The sequence below is a fragment of the Perna viridis genome, chromosome 1 (assembly GCF_037379345.1).
Source record: "Perna viridis isolate PV_CMFRI_1.1 ecotype Kerala chromosome 1, ASM3737934v1, whole genome shotgun sequence".
Lineage (NCBI taxonomy): Eukaryota > Metazoa > Mollusca > Bivalvia > Mytilida > Mytilidae > Perna > Perna viridis.
The window spans coordinates 69,914,892-69,939,029 of NC_142445.1; the positions used below are offsets into that span (position 1 = coordinate 69,914,892).

Here is a 24,138-nt window from a genome sequence, read left to right on the forward strand (position 1 = left end):
GTCCTTCTTTCCTTTCTTGTCAGCCAGATCTTTGAAACTACAGTGGTTTCATGAAAACAACCACAGACAACCGCAGTTAAACTCAGAATTCGGGGGAAGAGAAACAAGGACAAAACAGAAAACATACAACAAGGTCAACCCAATATAAAAAGTCCTGGTAACTCAAAGGAAAATAGCCATACTAAGGGAGCAAAAGGGAGAAAATCAAAAGAAAAAAAACGAAGCCAGGTATACGAAAATAAGACATCAAATCGTACAACTCATACGAACAAAAATAACACAGAACAACAAACAACACTAGATACCAATATACATTTATTGGTAGAGATTCCTCATACTTTGTAAAAAATATTTTCATATATACAAATGTTTTCAAAATGCTGGAATTTTTGAGACAACATATTTGTCCAGTGTTTTTGAACAAACGGTCGGCATTCCAATGGGAACAACATATGCTCCTCTACTTGCTGACCCATTCCTTCACTCTAATGAGACTTACTTTATAGCTGATCTGATCCGAATGAACATATTTTAGCTTTATCCTTTAATCTCAGTTTCCGCTATATAGATGATGTGTTATCGTTAAACAATCCTTTGGAGATTTGATACATCGCATCTACCCCAAAGAACTAGAGAAAAAGGATACTACAGACACTGTGAAGTCAGCCTCATATCTTGACCTACAATTAGAGATCGATGGTAAAGGAAAACTATTGACCAAACTTTCCGCCTAACGTGAAGACTTTTCAATCAGAATTGTCAATTAACCGATGCACCTGGTCCAAGCTCCCAGTTTTTAGTGGAGTCCGAGTTGCTCATTTGCTTTTGTTACTTTGTATGTATGATTTTAGTTATTTTATGTTCTTTGTTGTCTGTTTTCCATGTCTGGTCTCTGTCCCTGGATAGCATTCTATTGATTACTGCTATAACCTTGGTTCCCTCGATCACTCTTCCAAAACGGTTTGGGTCATAACCCCAAATATTATTACCAACCTTCCTTCTGTGGTTTGGAACCATGTTGTAGAAGTTTATCAAGATCAACCAACTAGTATTATAGTCATTGCACCACAAACCAGTGTTTATAGTTGACAACAACTGGGTCATACCATTGAACAACAGCATATAGCTAGTAAGGATAGTATTTTGGAGATGTCCCAGTTGCTCATTTGCTTTCGTTGCTTTGTGTGTATGATTTTAATTACTTTGTGTTCTTTGTTATGTATATCTGTTTTCCATGTCTGGTCTTTGTCCCTGGATTGCATTCTTTTGATTACCGCTATAACCTTAGTTCCCTATATTACTCTGTATATAGAATTTAATCGGATAAATGGTGTGTAAGTAATTCATTAATATTAATGGTTGTTAGATATACTAAAGGATATGTACCTTTGAAAATTGCTAACTGCATCTTTCTATATTGTGCAAAGTCTATGATGTAAAATATTGGAAAAAAATTAATAGTGAAGAATAAAAAATGGGCGAATTGAAAAAAGTCAAAATACGAAAGCATGATAAAAGCATTAAAACAGTAAGCAACAAAGATCTAAATAGACAATGTAGCAAACCAAATAAAATAGATTACATATAAAAAATGAAAATAAGGAAATAAAGATGTAACTAAACAATAGTTAAATTAACTACAAAAATATAAGATGCTCAAGAAGGATAAGTACGACCGGTTCCACCAGCATCACATGTCATATTACAACTTAGTGTAATCCAAGTATAGTCTAGCAACAATAATGCAGCTCCCTGACACAAAGGGGTCCCATTCAAAACAATTCACTTTTGGGGCATCTAATTCAATTCACCAAAGTATCATGATGTAAATAATCTTAAAAATGTGGAAGAGTGAGTGGTGTATATTACTTGTACTTCATGTACTTTATGAATGATTTCTATTATATAATATATTACTGGCTTCTGTATGTCTTGTTTTGTTTTCAACTTTAGTTTATTTTTATTTTACCTGAGTATATAGGGCAACTCTTTTGCTGTACCTGTGTATAATGATGTTTTGGGGCCAGCTGCAGCCTGCCCTGTGGTGTGAGGGTTTCTTCGTCCTTCATTTAACACCAATGGGTGGCTTTGGGCTGACAATGTCATCTATGTGGAATTGTTGTCTCTTAGACATATTCACCATACCTATTCTTTATATTTTGTAACTTTTAGTAAGTATAATTGAGTGCACATGTAATAACATAGGAGCAATGAATAAAATCTAGCTACAATCTACATACAAAAGATTTCCTCCTATGTTACATGTATGGTGTGAATAACACTAACAAGCACTAAATTACAGCATTTATTGTATAAATAACATGAAAATCATCAGCAATAACAATAATAACAATAAAAGTATTTATTATTACGGTACATATAACAAAGTAAAATGACTGGGCCGGTTTACAAAAAAATCGTACTTGTCCCTGTACATGTACTTTAACAATAATGTAAGAAGAGTACTCACCAGAACTAAGGTTCTATTAGAAATCAAAAGAATGTAGACGAAAGAGGAGAGGAAAACTATGACACAATGAACAAATCAGTTTCCATGGTGCAAATGGATACACCATAACGATCCACAGGTGATGACTTACATAAAACTTCTGTAGTGATGACTTCAATCTTGTAGCAACATAGCCCTGTTCCAGAAGCCTATTTGTTAGAGTTCTAGCACAATACATTATCTTTTCTTGGTGATTAAATACAGGAAGAAAGAAATTTAGGCTAGTTTTCCTTGTAAAGGGATCAAGGTTTATATTTAGGGATAACCCTGCTGAATAACTAATGGAGTTAAAAATGGTAGAATGACAAGGGTTTGTGGAATAAAAAATTTAGGTGATACTTTAACTAAAATCCAAAAAAATTATTTCACATGCAGGAAAAACATTATTCACCTACAGTTCAATGATTCCAAATATTGTATTTCTGATCCAGATTATTGATGGACATTGCTTGGTGAACTATTATCCAATCTCCATGCCAACCTTATAAACCCACTGTGTCCTAATCATGTACCACTCTGGCCTCATGCAGCTGTATTCAACATGAATCAGGATTCATCTTAAGTACATTTTCTCATGTACCACTCTAGCATGATAAAGCCCTGTCTTCAACAATTTGATCATAATTTGATGCCCTGAAGATTAGACTGAACACTAAGTACTTCTCTCTCCTGTCTTTTCTTCTCAGATTTAAATAACTCTTTATTCATTTTCTTTTCTTGTCTTCTCTCCTGAAATAAAGAAATTATTCATATTTTAGACACAATAAACTGAATTTGAGAGCATTGATTACTAAGCAGGGATCAACACTAACAGTAGTCTGGTAGTCCTGTGCCACCCTAATTTTGGAGAGGACTACTAGAAAAATGTTCATGGTAGTCCTATGGCCTATCTAAATTTTGCCATATTTTTCATTACATCTAAAAACAGAACCATCATTACTGTCTGCAGACTACCTGTTTTACCTCTGAAGTAGTCCTGTTGAACACCAAACAAATAAAGTAAGTGCCAAACCCTGTACTTCTCATCATAATTACAGAACATTGGAAGGTAGATTGGTAGTGCTCTTACCAACAAAAGAAAAAAGTATAAAAATGTGTATATCAGAGGTTCCTTAGAAATGTTCAGAGATCTTCACTTCCAGTCTGAGAACAAAACTTTCATCATCTATACACAATAATTGGTATTATGAATATAAAGGAACCAATCAGACAGAACAAAATTATGAACTCGAAAAGTGCTATGTTGATTTAAGAACAAGACCTTTTATCTGCAGTTTCTTGCAAGAAATCAGCTTTCAGAAAAAATGCAATATGAATCATTCACAGCTTACTATGGTCTGCATGAACTTGTGGATCGTTATGATGTATCCATCAGCACCATGAAAACTGATTTATTCAACAGGTCATAGTTTACCTTTCCTCGTTTGTCTACACCAGACTTGACTTTTCATGAGCAACTCGGCGGGAGTTTCTAGAAAAGCAGAGGACGCTTACCCTACCGGTGCACCTGGTCCATGCTCCCAGTTTTTTTGTGGAGTCCGAGTTGCTCATTTACTTTTGTTACTTTGTATGATTTTAGTTACTTTATGTTCTTTGTTGTGTGTGTCTGTTTTCCATGTCTGGTCTTTGTCCCTGGATTACATTCTTTTGATTACCGCTATAATCTTGGTTCCCTTGATTACTCTTACTATAGTATTCCAAGAACTCAAAATAGTGCTATGCCCATATAAGAACAAGACCTTTTGCAAGAAATCAGTTTTTGGAAAAGATGCAATGTGAATCTGGGCCATTCATTAAGAGGAGGCAACAGGTACTATTACCCTTTTAAGCAATTTTATACATTTTTATAATAGAAAATTATGAAAGGTACCCCTACAAAAGAAAAGGTACCTGAATTACAAAAAAAATAATGAAACCCCTCAAATCATTCAAAGCTTACTAAAGTATTCCAAGAATCTACTGACTGAAAATACCTTAGAAACTGTCAAATAAATATCAACATTCACCTAAATTCTACATGATACTGACAGTTATGAGTCTTAAGTATGTTATATCAGAGGTTCCTTAGAAATATTCAGAGATCTTCACTTTCAGTCTGAAAACAAAACTTTCATCATTTATACACAATAATTAGTAAAATTATCAATTTCTTATAAGATATGTTGAATATAAAGGAAACAATCAGACAGAACTCAGAAATTATGAGCTCAAAAAGTGCTATGCCCATTAAAGAACAAGACCTTTTATCTGCAGTTTCTTGCAAGAAATCAGCTTTCAGAAAAGGTGCTATTAAATCAGTCATAGCTTACTACAGTATTCCAAGAATCTACTGAGTGAAAATACCTTAGAAACAGTTGACTAAATATCAATATTGACCTGAATTCTACACTATATTGAGTGGTATGAGTCTTAAGTAGGGTACTTGCCTAAATCATTTATTTTCCCTCAAAATGTGTAAATATTAAAACCTTCTTTTTTCATTGAGACTAAAGTCCAAAATTCTTACTGTTTGTTTAAGACATAAATATCCTTATGGCTGCTTTAAACCTTTTAAAACAACGGAAAATTTCAATTCTATGTGAAGTATTTGACCTTTTACAATTCTGCAGCTAATGATGAACAACTATATATGAGGTTAATTCAGTCATTATTTAAGAATTGAATGTTTTGTTTTGATGTTTCATCCTTGTGTAAACTCGTTGACCATAGCATCATTTTCAATGAAGGATGCCATTGCTTCATGTCTGAAATGTGTGACCGGTCAACAGTTTCAAATGCCAATAAAACATCAAAAATGAAATACTCATATCTTATTATTACATTTCATTAATATCTCTGATTTTATTTAAATTTCATTTTAGATAAACGCAGAAAATATGCAATACACAGTGATCAATAAAAGTAGTCTACTTAGTTGTGGCCTATGTAAATGTTTTATTGACTCATGAGACATCATTTGTAAAGCCGATTATCCAATGAGATTTGTGTAATTTAATGTTTGTTTGTTTGTTGGGGTTTAACGTCCGAGCAGCAATATTTCAGCTATATTCAGACGATGAACATGAAATTGATGATAAAATGAACATGAAATGATGAAATGAAAAAGGGATGGGACACAATGACAATGGGGTCGACAAATTTTGATTGCCACTGGAAATAGGGAGAGGTGGGTAGGGTCGGGCAATTTAGCCTCCTGTGGCAGAGCCCTATGGTTCCTACTCTGGGAGAATACCACAGTAGGGTTCTTTAACGTGCGAGGAACGTGGTATCTTTCCCAACACGGTGCACAACTATGGTTTGCGGTCAGGTTTTCCGTATTATAGCCTGACAACCCCAGTATGTAACACGCCAGGGGTACCCCAATCCACCACCTGGGGCACACATCCCATTTGCTCTGTGGGCAGAGCGCCCTAACCCCTGGCTAGGGTTCTGAGCACTATTTAGTCGCTTTTTACGACAAGCTTAGCACTGCTGCAGGCCTATTCTTTTAGCACCCGGACCTGCACAGGGCGTGTAATTTAATGACATGCACAGTAAATGTAACTATTGAACGGAAGATGTGAATATCAGAGGTTCCTTAGATGTTCCAACATCTCCACATAGAAGTCAGAGAACAAAGTTTACATCATCTATTCACTTACAGTAACTGAAATACTAGTAGTTTCTCTTTTAGCACTTCATAACCAAAAACTCAATTAAAATTGTGTGGTTAACTAAATGAGATCACTTTTTCATGGATTCTTACTGTCTCTTATTCAAAAACTTGTTGTAACGAATATTTCTTTCTCATTTACCTTTCTTTCCTGTTTGACAGCTTGTTTTCTTGCCTTTTTTTCTTCTGAAGTCTCATCTTTAGGCCTATATGTAACAGCACAATCAGCTTTCTGATTCTGATGGATTTCTTTCTCTAGTTGTTTACGTGTTAATCCAGGCTTCACTATTGAGTCTTTTGGTATCTGTAGTTTGGATGTCAATTCTATTTTCTTTTTCTGCTAAAAAAAAAAGACACAAGTCCCTATTTTTTTCAAGAAGAAGCTTATGAAATAAGAATGTTGAAATCTGTTATCTTGTGAATATCAAAAGTTCCTTAGATATGCTAACTTTTCATGTGAAGTCAGAAAGCCAAGTTTTACATCATCTTTTCACTTAAAGGGTACTTCCAGCAGTCCTAAGGAAGGAGAATATAGTGAGTATGCTTACATACCCAATATCTATTCACATTTGATATCCTGTGCTCAGAAAGTCATAATAACAAAAACCTTTTTTTGAAAATCAATCCCCTCTTAACCACCTTTGCTTAAGCTGTGTACCTAACAGACATAAATCTCTGAATTTTACTTCTTAAGTCCAATAACTTCACCGAAGTATGAAGGAAATCAGACAAAAAATGAAGATTGTATCCTAGTGAAAAATAGTACTGACAGACCAGTCATTATTCTCTCCATGGGGTATAATGCACTTAGGCAATAGTTTACTTTTTATAAGTATTCTGCTGTATGGTTATACAATCAAAGATAGACTTCACAATTGTGCATATTCTGCATATGCATATATTTCAGTAAAAACATCCCTTAAAGACCCTGGCCATATGGAATTGTTTTACAGTTATACATATACAAAATAAGATGTAAAAAATATACTTACATTTTGTGGTTCTGTAATAAGTTTTGGGCGGTTGTATAAATTTGAATATGTACCTGTAAAAGACAAAGACATATAAAAAATGTTTCAATGAGTAACTTTTTATATATCTTTTTTCCTGAAAGGTCACCAGATCACTTTACCCTCTCCTTAAGAGTCTTCATACCATACTAGTTCAATACACAACTAAAAACTGCAAGTTTTTTAGTTGTCTGCCAAATGTACAGCAGAGCATGATTCTGCTACTCAAATTGCAAAATAATTCTTTTTGCCACCTAAGATTGTAACCTCATTTCAAATCTGGTTATGTGGTATATATGGGGTATACACTGTAAGCGGGTGCTGTGTAACTTGGAGTATTATATCAGCAATATATATTGTAAGAATCTTGGTCTCATGGGCAATAACACCTCATCTAATTTATTTTTACAGCAAATTGATGCACCCCAAAGGTGATTTGAAACATGACAAGAATAAGTCTGAACATAGACAAACAAGAGGTTCCCAGGAGCCTGAATCACTCACCTGGTTGAATTTTGCCTTTCAAAGGCAATAAATTTAACCAGAAGTTGTCCAACAATTTTTTAAAAGAAGAAGTCTTTGGTAGGACTTATCATAAAGATCATTTCAACAATTGAAAGTATCTTTTAATCTATCATAGTTTTCAAGTTATTGACTGAAAACTATAAAAAAAAAACTGTAATTTCTACCATTTCAAGGGCAACAACTCTGAAAAGGCGTGGTCAGACAACTTTTATCCCTGAAGCCTTTTGTAGTCCTAATAATATGGATCATTTCAGCTATTGAAAGAATTTGGTTAAACCTAACGGTTTTGGAGATATATGCAAAATAAATCCTAAAATATGCCAAGGAATATCCATACCAAGTTTGGTTCTAATTGGTCAAGTAGTTTCTGAGGAGAAGAGTTTTGTATAATTGTAAACAACAAAAATGACGACAGACACCAAGTGATGGCAATAGCTCACATGGCCTTTGGCAAGGTGAACTAAAAAAGGATGCCTATACCCACCCATCCCCCAAAAAATCTCTTATATCATGTAAATTAAACATATAATTTCAAGTAACACCTTTAATATGAACCCAAAATTTATTAAAAAGATAAATATATGATGCACTAAATTTGTAATATCAAAATGTTCCTTGGATACTGGCAGAATGAGTACCTAGTTCTGGTCAAATTTAGAGACAGGGTAAAGTAAAACCAGTAAAATGCTTCATAGGGCACAGCTTAACACAACCATGAGCAGTTGGGGCAAGAACGGGCACACCATTCAAAATTGACACAGCTTAGAATTTTGATTACAATTAGACATTTGACACAGGACAGAAATTTGACCAGATCGAAGTGGTCATTCTCTGGCTCTTATTCCTAAATGTTTCCAGTAAAAAACTGCAAAATCAATCCAAACTGCCTGTGGGGATATGGTACCATATGGTACTATTTCAAAGCAATCCTTTCCCTTTCACTCGAGTTATTTTCCAGAAATCAGGAAAAAATTGTTTCTGGACCCTTATTCTTACATGGCCTGAGTCCCAAAAATCAATCCCAGTTTTCCTTTTATTGTAGTAAAATTTACATGAGATCCATTAACTTTAACTCATGTTATCATATGGACATAAGAAAAATGCTTGTTTCGGCCCCTTTTTGACCCTTAATTCCTACACAACCCAAGTCTTAACCCTTAAAATCAATCACAGTCATTTTTTGATAGTATTGAACCATGTAGTACAATTTCAAAGAGATTCATTTACTAATAGTCAAGTAATTGTCTGGACATCAGAAAATACATGCTTCTGGCCCCCCTTTTGGCCCCTAATTTCTGAAGTTTTACCCCGAAAATCAATCAAATCATTGTGGTATAGAATATCATGGAACATCACAGACATTACTATTTTATTGGAGTTATATAGTGAAATTCTGAAAAAAAAAGAAAAAAAAAACAAATGTTTTAGATCCCTTTTTTGACCCCTAATTCTAAACCTATAGGGGCCATAACCTCAAAAACCAATACCAACCTTTGGTTTGTGATTCGTAATCTTGTCATAAAATTTTATCAAGATCAAACAACTAATACTCAAACTATCACATGAAAACCAAGCGTCTACAGACGACAATGCCATACCACAATATGACTGCAAATCTTTGCAGTAAAAAAGACATTTTTTAAAATAAAATTCTGATTCCTATGTACCAAAAATACCTTTGTCAATAGGCAAATCAAAAGGCTAGTCACAATAAAACAAATCATATCGGCAAGGTTACTTGAACATAAGATTAATCTGTTTGAAAGAAATGATGTCCTGTGGTATTAATTGTATTGTGAACATCAGAGGTTCCTTAGAAGTTCTATCTTTTTCACCCAGAAGTCTGAGAACTATTTCTACATCATTTGTTCACATGGCTGGTTACATGAGAGGATTTTAATCATTAGTTAACAGTCCCCGAGTTTTTCCTAGTTTATTTTCAGTCAAGTCTTTGAGACCTACTGAGTATAGATTCACAGTCCCACTTCTCCTTTGGTTCCTCTATCACCATTTCCACAATATCACAGCCTTCATCTTCAACTTCAACATCATCATTACAGTTCTCTAATTCTTTGAACTTCCTGAAGACAAAAATATCAAAGTCAGTAAGACAGTTGAAGAAGTATTTGATCTACACATTGAATGAAGAGTTCTTGAAAAATATTTGCGGTGTCAGACATGGTATAATACTGAATGCAAAATTTGTACTGAAGAACACACTCATTTATACATACTTTTCAGCTTTTACCATTGTAATAAAGGTATGTACAATGTACATGTATAGGGCTGAAAAGATACAGTTACCTCACAATACAATATATATCGTTTTACTTCAAAACGATAATATTTCGATATGATAAAATACATTTCTAAATATTTATTGTGGAATTTCATTGTTTTATTTCAGGATTTTTTATGTAGATTCCTTCTAACTTATTTATTTAAAAAGGCTTAACGTTTCATCAACCTGACAATATTTCCCATGAAAAATAAGTCTTTCTCTCTTAAATGCTTTCAGTTGTCAAACTATCAATAATAACTACAAAAAATCCCTTTTTTTACAATATAATAAATTATGTTTGGTATGGGTGTAAACAAACACCAGAATATTGAATGTGCAGCTATAATGGCAAGCTTAAGAAAACATAGCCCCTATATAAAATTTTAGGACCAGACTTCATATATGTCCTTGAAATAAGACCACAAAAATTTTGTATGATATGACCCATTAGGTCAAATACACAAGTCATTTACAGCATGACTGTTCACCAGGAAAAAAGATGTGTCATGAACAAGATTTAAATGTTCAGCTTTAAGGTCAAGGTCAAAAACTGAACATCACATTAAAGGTCATGCATTGCACATTAAAGATCAACCTTCAAACTGACACTATCATAATATAGCTCAAACATCTAAATTTTACATTAATATAATATAAGTAATCATATACATATAGCAAACATTACGAAAATAATATTCAACATCCAGAAAACAAATTTCCAAATCTTTATTTGAAACAAAAATACAAGATTTTAAGATTACTTCAAACAAAAAAATAAAAAGCAACTAAGACAGCAAGTTTTTTTTTTTTAAACAAGAGGCTCCCAAGACCCTGAATTGCTCACCTGGTTAAATTTCGTCTTTCAAGGGCAATAAATTTAACAAAGAGTTGTCCAAAAATCCCTGTCTAATTTTATTCATGCTTAATCCCCAGTGCATGCATCTATGTTTATGGGTCACTACATATTTGTTTGTCTCTATAGTAACCTTGTAAATAATACTATTTGTTGTAAATGTCATAAGTATGTATTATTCAAATGTATATATTAGGAGAAGGCATTGATAAGTTGTACAACTTGTGTCTAATCCAATTGTCTTTGACAATAAAATATGTTTAAATCAAATCAAAAATTTTGACTCAAGAAAACTTCGGTAGGACTTATCATAAGGATCATTTAAGCAATTGAGAGTTTCTTTTTACCTATTATAGTTTTGAAGATATTGGCTGAAAACTGTTAATAAAAACTGTCATCTTTCGTCTTTCAAGGTCAACAACTCTTACAAGACGTCTTTTAACAACTTTGATCCCTGGAGACTTTGTAGACCTTATAATAATGATCATTTCAGCAACTGAAAGAGTTTTGGAAATATAATAAGCGAATAACTACTGTCTGACCTCTAAATTCTATTTTTAGTAACAGCATCCATGTTTTTTGACTGATCAAATATTTCAAAATCAGTTCTATGCAAAATATCCCAAGGAACATTCATACCAACTTTGGATCCAATTACTCAAGTAGTCTCAGAAGAGAAGATTTTTGAAAGAAATTACATTAAAAATAGCAAAACATGTTCAAAAAGGGCAGTAACTCCAACATGGCTCCACAGATTAAAATTAAAATTTGACCACAAATAGATCTCATCATGCTCAAACACTTTTATCTGTGTCAGAATTTGACTTAAAGGAGACAGGACACAAAATTTTTTTTCTTCAATTTTTGGTTTATTTGATTTATTACACCTGATACATATCATAAAAATGTCCCTTGCAGTAACTTACATGATTTAATTGAAGATAAATTGATTCAAAGTCGATGATGACCCAAGCCATACAAATTTTAATTATCCATGTGGTCACATGACCGTGCTTTGTCATTGGTTTCCAATTTATAAATCGAATGGTTGAAATGCGTGGGGCTTCTGCACTTTTTACTTGATTTCTACAAATGAGAGTGAAAATATTGAAAGTTTTGGTTTGCCAACAAATATATACCTACAGTTGTATCAAATTCAACAACTTCGAGAAGAAAATGGTAAACAATGACAAATATTTAACTTTTACATGTGTGAAGACTAGACTCCAATATGTGCACTCCACAGAGACACACCACTTCTTTTCGAAGATTACATAGAAATATTTCATTATGTTCTGTCATGTTCAATTGAACTTTTTACATAAAGTAAATTAAATTCACATTTTTAAGATTTAAACTGTTCCGATCTCGATCTTCAATGAAAATATTGATTTCACCCCTTTTGACGGAATGTTACAAGTACCCAGCAAGTACAGCTACAGGATAATACGGGGATGTTTATTTTTTATTGGTTTTTTGATAATTCTACTTGAGACCCATAAAGGTTTCGTGCTGATGTTTCCTCATGTTCCAAATCTGTTTTGCTAAAATTAAATATTTTAACTGACCTATAGAAAAATAGTGTTTGTACCAGAAAAGCTCCCTTGAACTCACCTAGGGTTGTCTTATTATAAATTGAGTATTGTGTCAAATTCTCCATGTAAATCATCTTATTCCACAATTCGTAAGACAACAGAAATGCAATTTTACTTTAATTATAGAAGTCATACACCTGTGTCACCAGGCTCCGAACCATGTAAAGATAAAAGAAGCCACCCACACTTTCTCTTGGCCATAATTATTGATATAACCCAGCGGCAAAGAAAGAACAATACACAGAGTGTCACTATTTTATTTGCACCCACCTGTACAAGTCCTAAAAATAGTGTGCAAAGTAGTTGTGTTTTCGCCACACAAGGATGTATGCCTAACGAAAATGAAAAGTTCACAGAAAACAAGAACTTTAGTCTCCTTACTTTCTGAACACAATATTCAGACTCATACACAGATCATTGGACCACTCTGCATTATATATACAAGCTATTTTTGAAGATTTATTAATTTTTTTGGGCACGTGTATCAATTTTCAATGCACCAAAATGAAGATTGAGAACCAATGACGTAGCACTTCCATATATGGTAAGTGGGTGTAACTTTCGGTTTTCATTTATGCATATTAATTAGGTCGTCCTGATGACATGAATAAATCATTCTAATTTTATTTAGCGCTAACCTGATGAGAAAACGTTTGTTATACTCATATCTAAACTCTAGTTTTTATAAATATAAATGTCTAAAAAATGAAATTTTTGTGTCATGTCTCCTTTAACCTAACGGTTTTGAAGATATATGCTAAAAAACTACTGTCTGACCGCTAAGTTCTATTTTTTAGTACTGGCAGCCATATTTTATATGGATCAAAAATCCCCATATCAGTTCTATGCTGGATACTCTAAAGAACATTCACACCAACTTTGGTTGAAATTGGTTAAGTAGTCTCAGAGAACATTAAAAATGGCAAAAAAATGTTGAAAAGGGGCAATAACTCCAACATGGCTTCACAGATTAAAATGAAAATTTGACCACAGTTATATCTCATCATGCTTAACACTTTTACCCAATGTCAGAATTTAACCTAACGGTTTTGGAAATTTATGCTAAATAACTCCTATCTGACCCCTATGTTCCATTTATAGTAATGGCGGCCAAGTTTTTCAACGGATCAAAAATCCCCAAATCAGTTCTATGCACGATACCCGAAGGAATATTCATACCAAGTTTGGTTCCAATTGGTCAAGTAGTGTCAGAGAAGAGTTTCGAAAAATTGTTAATGATGGACGATGACGAAAACTACCATGTGATGGCAATAGCTCACATGGCCAAAAAGCTGAACTTGTCTCAAATAAAGAACTTGCAACTGAGGTTGCCATTTTGTTTATAAACTTAATTCTAACCTACACGTTGGAGATTTCTCATGGGAAAGTACCAAAAATAATTGATTTCCAAACTTGAGCATGTACCAAGTAAGAAACACGTCAAGTTGCACACTGTACTGTATGTGCAGTGTACATGTAGGTGTAATATCACTTGTCGAAGGTGTGTACAGCGTACATGTAGGTGTAATATCACTTGTCTAAGGTATGTGCAGTGTTAATGTAAGCGTAGTACCACTATGTACAATGATATTTTCCATCTTTTTATGAAACTTGTTTTTATCTGTCATTTCATATCACTGCAAAAGTCTGAAAAAACATATAAGCCAATTTGTCAAATAATGCAAATTTCAGGATATTTTACTTTTCCTCCTGCTCTTTTTCAAATTCCTCTAGGATAGAGTCGAGAATTTTGCCCCCTTTACTGCCATCAATATCTTCATGGTCCAGTGCACCTATTTCTGTATCTTCATACTGCTCATAAAGCTGAAATTAAAACATAATGTATTGTCTTAATGATTTCTCCTCAGTAGACCATTGAGGTATTGACTAGTTTTAACTTTAAAGAAACAAATGCATCATTAAAAATTGACCTACACGGGCAAATTCTATTTGCATGAAAATCTTAACATGAATTTTGCCTGAATCAAGTTATCATGTGAAACTCACATGAAACACTAGAGGATAATATTTACCTGTGTGTGAAACTCACATGAAACACTAGGATTTACCTGTGTAGTATCCCTTTATATTGTCCATTGTAAAATTTATAAAACTAGTATGTTTATAATTTTTTGTTAATTGTATTCATTCCTGAATTTATACTACATTTACTTGGTGTATCATATAACTCATAAGAAAACAAGAGGCTCCCAGGAGCCTGAATTACTCACCTGGTTAAATTTTTGCCTTTCAAGGGCAATAACTCTTAACAAGAATTTGTCCAACATTTGACTCCATGAAGACTTTGGTAGGACTTATCATGATGATCATTTCATCAATTGAAAGTTTCATTCTATCTATTAGAGTTGTCAAGATATTGAGTGCAAAAACGTAATTTTTTGCCTTTCAAGGCCAATTACTCTTATATGAAGTCATCTGACAACTTTGCTCCCTGGAGACTTTTGTAGGCCTTATAATAGGAATCTTTTAAGCAGTGAAAGTTTCATTCTATCTATCATAGTTTTCAAGATATAGCCTGAAAACTGTAAAAAAAAAAGAAGTCATTTTTTACCTCCCAAGAACAATAACCCTTACATGAAGTCGTCTGACAACTATGATCCCTTGGAGACTTTTGTACGCCTTATATAATATATTTGTAGGATATTTCAGCAATTGAAAGATATTGGCCAAACCTAACAGTTTGAGATTTATGCAAGAATCTGCTGTCTGACCCCTATGTTCTATTTTTAGTAACGGCGCCCATGTTTTTAACCGATCAAAAATCCAAACAGTGATTATCTTAAGGATACCCTAAAAAACAAAAATACCAACTTTCATTGAATTCTGTACAGTAGGTTTTGAGAAGAATATTTTTGAAAGTAATAACATCAAAAATAACAAAAAACATCCAAAAAGGACAATAACTCCAACATGGGTCAACAGATTTTCACCAAAATTTGACTACATATAGATCTCATCATGCTGAATACTTTTACCCAGTCAGAATTTGGCTAAACCTAACGGTTTTGGATATATATATGCAAAAATCTGCTGTCTGACCCCTATGTTCTATTTTTAGTAATGGCCGCCTGTTTTTCAACTGATCAAACATCCAAACGGTCATTTTGTGAAGGATACTCTAAGAAACAGTCATTATAACATTCATGTAAATCTATTCTTGTTTCAGAGGAGAAGATGTTTGAAGAAATTGTCAACGATGACAGACGACGACAGATGCCAAGTGATGGCAATAGCTCAAATGGCCTATGGCCAGGTGAGCTGACAAGCTATGAATATGTCATGGATATCAACTGATTGATACAGGAAAACATCAGCAGGCAAAGCAGAAATATATTAAATTTGGAGAGAGTGAGTGCAGCAACAAGCCAACAACTTTGTTTTCTCATATTTGAAAGTATCACATATACTCAGATTCAAACTATTAATCATCCTTTAAATGCTACAAAAATAGTAATTCCAATATCCCTAGTTTGATATATGTATTAAGGATGTGATGTATTTAGCATTTCACTGTGTATAAAAAACACCAATAAATGTTGTTCCGTGTATCATGTTTTTCTTCCTTAACTGATTATTGTAACATCATAAAACATTTTCAAAAATGTCAAACGGTAGTCTGTACAGACCATACATGTATCACAAACTGTTATATTTATATTCTTTATAAATGGTTATATAAGGAATATATATTTTATCATCTCTATCACTGTGTTAAATTATTAACTAACTTCTAAAAATTGTATTTGTCATATTATTTGTTTAAAAAATGAGTAGTTTTTATGATAATTCCTGCTTATATGCCCAGTGTACAGTTTCATAAAAATTCCAACATGGAGCTTCAACTCCAATTTGGACCAAACAAATCACTTGAAACTAAAGACATAAGGAAATTCTCAACTTAAGATATGATACCCAGACCAAGTGATGATTGATTTGATTCTGGTCTTGTGGAACAAGCAAACAGAATGATATACACAAGGGGAAGGATAATGAATAAATTTTGACAAGACAAAACAAACTCATTTTTTAAGAAGAAATGTTTCATGTTTTTTCTTCTTCCAAAGTTTAATTTATTATTGGTGTTGTATTAGATATATCAGCAACTCCTTAACTTTCATTTCATGGATACCTTTTCAAATCGATCATCAAGCAGTGTTAACCCTTCACTTCTTCTCATCACAGAGGAAGACATTGAGTAATTGGTAAACTGGGTTTTTGTTTCTTCTTCCATAAATCTGTCTTCATGGTCTGAAAAATCATCTGAACCAAAATCTGATCCAAAGTCGTCTTCCTCATCTCTAAAACAAATGTCTGATTAGTAAGTATTGTGAAGGACTATGATTGTTCTTCTAAATATAAAACTACGTGTATCTATGATTTTATGTTAATATCTAACTCAACAAGGGATCTGTGAGCTACTACTCACTGAGTATACCCACACTTTCCCCCCAGTTGTCTGGCAGGACCAAAATCAGTAAACACAGTATAGGACCACTAATTGAGGCAGCATACCAAATATCAAGTAGCTATGATCAGTGGTTCCTGGGGAGAAAGGTTATTAAAGTTCTGGTTACAAATAGAGCTAAAACAGTACACCCTACTCTTCTTCAAAACTGGGGTATTAAAATAAAAAAATGAAATCTATGAGCAATGGCTTCCTAGTGACATCCTTACTTTCAATCATGATGTTGTCAAATTTTTCCAAAAATAAATCCCACTATCCACTATATGGCATACCTACAGGAAAAATGCATTAAAATTTCAAGCTGCTGTGATGAGTAGTTGCTGAGAAAACTTTGATGGAAATATTGTATTAAGGACTAAACACTGTCAAGGGTACAACAGTATACCCCTATAAAAACAAGAAATTTTAAACTATGAGTGTATAAACAAATCAGACTTAAAGCATTTGAAATAAAGTCTTGCAAGGATTTTCAGTGACTCTCTCAATGATAGACCTAAAAATTACAATTCCTCACATATATATCTCTCAGCGTTTGAAAAAAAGTTTTGTTCTTAGTATTTGCTATAGAGATTATAAACTTACCCTTCCTCCTGCTCTCCTTCACCATCTGCATTTGCCATCATCATAAAATCATCATCTAGAATGTTATCTGGATCATTGTAATCAAAATCCTCATCTAAACCTTCTACAATGTCAGGATCCCATTCTGGCTGTGGTCCTAAAATAAAATTGATTCATAAATCTTGATGCTATACAGTTGTTTGATTATAGTCTTCAATCATACATGTATCTTCACCTTCTCATCAACTTTTATTTATGTAAGAATTATCAAGGCAATTGTAAAGGCAGATGCCAGTAAAATGCCATAAACTGTCGGATAAAAAATTGTCATTCAGTGAAAAGGGCTATTCGAGCAAATAAAATTGAGTCCAGCAAAACTTTTAGGGCTGCCATATGTATGGCAATATATTTCATTGTAGACTAGTGGATAAATATGTTCTTAGCTAAAATTTACAATTAAGTATTTCATTAGACATTTCCATTCATAGTATATTTCATTGTTTATGTCTATGCTTACCTGTTATTGGTACAGCTTTATTCAGTAAACCCACATCAGTTTCTACATCGGTCTGGAAAACTGAAGATGGTAACTGCAAACCAGTTTTTTTCTGGAATAGTTTTATTTTCATTATGACACTGATGAACACACAATATATCTAACTCATTACAAGATCCTGAACTTAGTTCAGATTTTTTGTGTTAATTGCAACAATATTTGGGATAATGTGTACATGTATGTTCAGAAAATATGTACAAAAGAAAAATTGATCACCAAAAAAGCTTTACCTAAGTGAAGTGAGGACATAAAAATAAAAGATCTAATAACAAATGCCAAATCAGTTCCATCTAAGACACTGAAGTCACCTATGTTTTTCTTACAAGTATGTACCATCAGTGTACTTCAAATGGATGTAACAAACTTTTTTAACCATAATCTCAAACATTATAAGTCAACGCTAAAACTATCAATTCCTTGTCATCGCTGTACACTGTCTATCAGCAATAAAAAAGCTTTGTGTGGTGCAGCATGATACAACCTCAGCATGTTGAACTCTGTTCATTTGGGTCAACTGTGGACATAAATTAATTTAAGTTTTTGACACACTTGAGAATAGTGTCTCACAGTTCATTATGGACACAATATAGCACAAAATATGAAATTCAATTAAATGTGATAAATGTGTTGGTTTAAGGGTGCTAATCAAAGACCTTCTTTTTCAATCCTTGTAACTAAAAAAAACATAAGTGATGATTTTTTGGGATATGGCCCTCCTTGGCCCTTCCTGACTTGAAAACCGTAAGAGACCTCTAAAATCTTGTTGAAAAAGCTGGCAGTGATTTTTAAAAGGAATCCAATAAAAAACAATATTCAAAATCTGATCAAAATTAAAAAGTTTTAGGGGTGTGACCCCCTTTGACCCCTTATATCTTAAAATCTGTACTAGATATCTGAGATCTGTTTGAAAAACACAGGCAGCGATTTCATAAGGAATCCATAAAAAAAATCAGACCAAAAACCCCATTGTTGTTTCATCACATACTCAGTCTTTTACAAAATATGAGAACGAGTAAACAAGTTTGGTTTCAACCACACATGGACGTTGTAACATACATAAAACATTGTATCATTGACTTTTTCATCACACTGACCAACAGCCGAAAACTTCCAAGTGATGATACAAAAATGTTGATTATTCATAAAAGAAAATTGTGAATACATTTTGTACATTGATTTAAATGGTCGGTTGACTTCTGTGTTAAAAATTTTCAATCAATAAATTAATAATTGCAAACTACGACTGATTCGTAGTTTCAGTACCATGTGCTTTCCATTACCTCTGAAAGATTGGAGGGAAAATGATGGACTTGTCAATCTTTTTTCTTAATAAATCAAGTTATAAATGTATAAAGATTTTCCGAGTCACTTCAATCAATTCGTATAGACAATGGAGCTGCATGTGAACCGTTAAATCAATTTTGCAATCAACTAATCAGTAACAGGTAAATAGTAGCTATAGACCTCTTAAATGTTCTACAGATCTCTGAGACGAGTATCACCCTGAATCACAGTAAGTTTTAAACCCTTCAAATGTTCTACATATCTCTTGAGACATGTGCCACCCTGAATCATTGTAAGTTCTAAAACCTACACATATGTATGTTCTACAAACCTCATTATGTGCCACCCTGAATCTATCAACTACTGGTTCCAGTTCATAACCTTCATTAGTGTCTTTCAGATGCTGAAGGTAGTTATAATTATCTTCGTAGTAAATTCCATATTTCACCTGCTCCTCCTTTCTTTTCTGGGAAAAAAAGACAACTTAAAATTAGTAAATCAATCAATCATGATCGTGTAAACTTAACTGTACATTGTTATTATATATCAAGGAAATGTAAATTGGGGATTCTGAGTGGATCTGCTAAGTGCACTAGAATCACTTCAAAGATGTTACATTATTGAATGTCTCAGGTAGCATTCAGGGTTTTTGCTAGGATTTTGAACCCTTTAGTCACTTTTGCAGATAGAGAAATCTGTGTGGTCAAGAAGTCCCTATGAAGTTGAATTCACTCACTATATAAGGCACTAATATCAAGAAATAGCAAATATACACTGATTAATGTTTTTTATTTCTTTTTCAGCACTAATACATTAAATACAGATAACATAATATACAGCACAATCAAATCAATAAAGTCATAACAATGTTGTATTATTTTGTTATGTCATGACAGGTACATGAAGGAAGGTTTTTAACAAAACTTTTTTACTTTGGTTTTCAAAATTTAAGAGACAAAAGTGACTCAAAAACTTTCATCACTTTGGAAATCTTTTAAAAAATTACAAAAGTGACAAGCGCTGGCAAAATCACTGGTAGCATTTGGCATTAATCAACGTAATACTAATAACTTTATTAGCCCTCATTTTCAATATAAACATTACCATGCAGTTTTGGGGTTTCAGTTAAAACATTTTTACTTCTGTAAATGAAAATTTAGATATGGAAAGATTCAGCACCCAGTTACACAAAAAAGAGAATTCCATGTATTAAGTTCATACATCACAAAACTTTTCACATTGTTCTATCAAAACTTACAATCAATTTTATACTTACCCCTTTTATCACAGCATATCAAACAATACCAAGAATTAAGTTGTTAATTTCAAACAACCTTTAATTAAGACTCTAATATACACCAACTTGAAAACAAGGTCTAAAATAAGATACCAATTCAATTCCTTAAAAAAATAATTATTCACTTACTATGTCATACATGTTACCTTATCATCAGCAGATATCAAAACTCGAGAAGCTGCATCATCACTGGCCTGAAGAGGATCTCTTTGACTTCTATGCACTAAATGGAAAGTCACAGCATTTTTCTTGTCAATAAACTTTTTCTTTTTATTTGGCTGCAAGTACAAAGTATGAAATATCTATATGCGATGTACATGTGATAAACCTCGAAACTCATATCTTGAAATTTTGGTGAGGAGATTAATCCTCTGAAAGGGGGGTTTTTAATTCAGCAATTTTTCCACATCAAAAGTCCTAAACTATAGTGTCTTGACAGTGAAAGTCAAATTTCTTCATTATCTTGGGAAGACTTTTTTCTGTTTATTTGTATTTTGAATAAAATAATAACCAACTGACCAGGCCTAGAATTAAACCCACAACCTCCCACACTAAAGACAAGCACCTTACCATGAGACCATCAAGGTGGTCAAGAGTAACAATGCAGTGGTTGGGAAAGCTATATCCCATGCACAATCTGTAATCATTTTCTTATTCAAATCTGCTTTAAGAGTAAAACAAAAATTTCAAGTCAGGTGAGTTAATGATGTATCTTTCTGAAAATTTTTGCATATATGTAGGTCCATCTCAACATGCTGATCAATTTTGCCTCTGCATGATTTTAACTACACTCAAACATTTTGGATTTATATGCAAAAATCCGACTCGACTACTATGATCTATTTTTAGTAATGGCAATCATGTTTTTCATCAGATCAAAAATTCCTACACATGGATTGTAATAGACACCCGAGGGAAAAGTTGGTTTACAATCTGTCCAGCACTTTCAGAGAAGACGTTTGAGAAGTTCATGGATGACATACAACTGACACATAGTGATAACAAAAGCAGTGGTCTGACTATTATGTTCTATTTTAGTAACAGTGGCCATATTAGTCTATTGATAAAAAATCCCAACATTCATTCTTTCATGTTAAACAATTTTAATCCATGCCAGATTTTAGCCTAACTTACTGTTTTTGAGTTATGTTGCAAAATTCTGCAATTTGACCCCTATATTCTATTTTAGTAACTGCAGCAATGTTTTCCACCAGATCAAAAATCCCCACACATGGATGGTTGACATCCTAAGTAACATTCAATCAAGCTTGGTAACAATCTGTCAAATATTTATTTAGAGGAAAAAATATTTGAGATAGTTTATGGTCGTTGTATAATTGAAACAGTGATGGCAATAGCTGCTGTCTGAACACTACGTTCTACTTTAGTTACAGTGGTAAAGTTTGTCTGTGGATCAAAAATCCCCACATCCATTCTATCATGTTGAACAATTTTAATCCTTTCCAGATTTAAGCCAAATCCTACTGTTTTTGAGTTGTTTGCAAAATTCCACAATTGACCCCTATAGTCTATTTTTAGTACAGCAGCCATGTTTTCCACCAGATCAAAAATCCCTACACATAGATTGTTAAAGACACCCTAAGAAACATTCAAGCAGAGTTTGGTTACACTCTGGGCAATAACTCCAACATGGGTTTACAGCTTTTCACAGAAGTTGTGCACCGATAGATTTCTTCATGATGAACACTTAAACCCATATCAGAATTTGGCTAAACCTAACAGTTCAGGAGATACATGTGAAAAATCCCTATGTTCTATATGCCGGAATTGTTGGAATTGTCTTTCTAATTTGGATCATTTTTTTTCTTTGATTGTTTTCCCAATACTCAACCCCTACAAATTACATTTTTTGGGGGCACACACCATACAATTTGGGCAAGTGGCTCAGAATTTTCACCGCCCTCCTCCAAAAAAATTAAGGCAATGCTATTGAGAACCAAAGCAGTATCAGAAAACATGCGCTAATTTCAATAAACAAGTACAAATTGAATCTTAACTTTTTTCCAAGACAGATATGGCTAATGGTCAGCAGAGTGTTTACTAAAGTCATGTCATCAGTCTTACCCATAATTTCTTATGAATGCCAGATATTAAAGACCAAGATTCAATTCGGATCAAGCTGCTAAAGATTACGTTTCTTTCAGGGCATTTCAGGTTTCACCAGCTTCATAGCAAGAAAGCAAAGCTCGCTCTTCTATGTATAAAAATTGTCTTAATTTTCATTGTACTGACACTTGAGATACTTTAATCAAAGCAAAACACTATATCATGATAAAACAACACCAAATCAGGTGGAAACTGGTTCACAGGTTTATACTAGACAAAGAAAGGACATCAAATTTGAAGGCTGCAAGAACTGTAATAGTAATGTGGAAATACATCTTTGAACATAAAAATATTTGAATTGCTTCTTTATTATATTAAATATTCCAAAATTCTTTGTAGTAATCAAATAAAGATTCTATTCTCTTGGCTCCCACTTCAATGTCACCCATTCTTACGCTTGATGATCCCAGTTTATCTTGACACAATTGAAGAACTTTTCCGGAATGGAAGTGAATGTGGAAGTCATCTATTGAAGCTTTAGAAATAGTAAAAAAAGAGATTCCAATAACACCCAGTATTCTTTAACGAAACCCCAACACTGTTTGACCAAGATAATTTTTTTTAAATATTTGAAATGTCCTTTGCTAGCTCTACTGATCAAATTATCTTACTGGAACTTGAGAAAAGTAAATAACATGAAGTCTACTTCGTTTAAATAGGAACCTTGTAGTTGTACTTAATGCTTTACTCAAGTTAATGCTAATGCCTTCGTCATATGTATTAAAATATATGGAGTGTACTTCAAGTGCATTTGAAATACGACATTCGCAAATTTAACTTTCTTGACAGTTGGACGGAACATCTGACGACGGGTTTACTGGGGACTTCACACTCACAGTAATATCACAAAAAAAGAATAATCGACTTTCAAACAGGGTTAGAAAATCATAAGGAAATGTTAACATGCTGTCAGATACAGATAACATCTTAAAATATAACACTGATAAACAAAATTAGCATGGAAATGTTACTGATCGTACCATTTTTGGTCAATATTGAAGAAAATGTATAGGATTTCACATTATTTCTCCTCGTGGTTACAGAAACGGAAATGACATTCGATTGCACTAGATACTCATATAAAAGAAAAGATATCCGAAAGGAAATTCTACCCAATCATCGGTGCTGTTTTTGTTCACCAATCGCAATGATCAAAACTTTCCTATTTTTACAGCGCCCTCTTGTACAAAATATTCGAATGAACTTGTCAGACACAAAATAGTCCCTCTGTCTTTCCACATATGATGCCTTTATTTGCCTAGGAAATAGGCAATACATACTTATTGTGTTAAAAAGTTTCAAGAAAATGCCAAATTTTAATAAAAAATTGTATAAGGGGTCGAAATTTTGGAACGAATGAATTGTTCTGCGTCACAGATATCTGATTATCATAACCACGTGG

The 24,138-nt window shown here is 33.2% G+C and overlaps 1 protein-coding gene across 2 annotated transcripts; it reads right to left on the bottom strand.

Moving 5' to 3' along the window:
• Positions 1-2,292: 2,292 nt before the first annotated feature.
• LOC148630182 (protein LTV1 homolog) lies at positions 2,293-23,871 on the bottom strand. Of its 2 annotated transcripts, none has more exons than XM_088562567.1 (11): positions 23,717-23,871; positions 20,756-20,887; positions 19,644-19,778; positions 17,990-18,080; positions 17,494-17,629; positions 16,576-16,744; positions 14,128-14,249; positions 9,659-9,777; positions 7,154-7,206; positions 6,304-6,498; positions 2,293-3,238 (listed from the first exon to the last, which is right to left on the bottom strand). In XM_088562567.1, the coding sequence occupies exons 1-11, from the start codon at positions 23,717-23,719 to the stop codon at positions 3,128-3,130; spliced, it is 1,266 nt and encodes a 421-aa protein (XP_088418693.1). In that variant the 5' UTR covers positions 23,720-23,871; the 3' UTR covers positions 2,293-3,127. The 2 variants fall into 2 exon arrangements, with proteins under 2 accessions (XP_088418693.1, XP_088418685.1); XM_088562559.1 differs by having other exon boundaries at positions 6,304-6,501.
• Positions 23,872-24,138: the final 267 nt, after the last annotated feature.

Coding starts and splice junctions, on each gene's coding strand:
- LOC148630182 (XM_088562559.1), bottom strand. Junction 18,081..19,643: donor TCAGGGTGGCACATAATGAG/GTTTGTAGAACA, acceptor AAACTATTCCAG/AAAAAAACTGGTTTGCAGTT. Junction 14,250..16,575: donor TTGATGATCGATTTGAAAAG/GTATCCATGAAA, acceptor TTTTAATTTCAG/CTTTATGAGCAGTATGAAGA.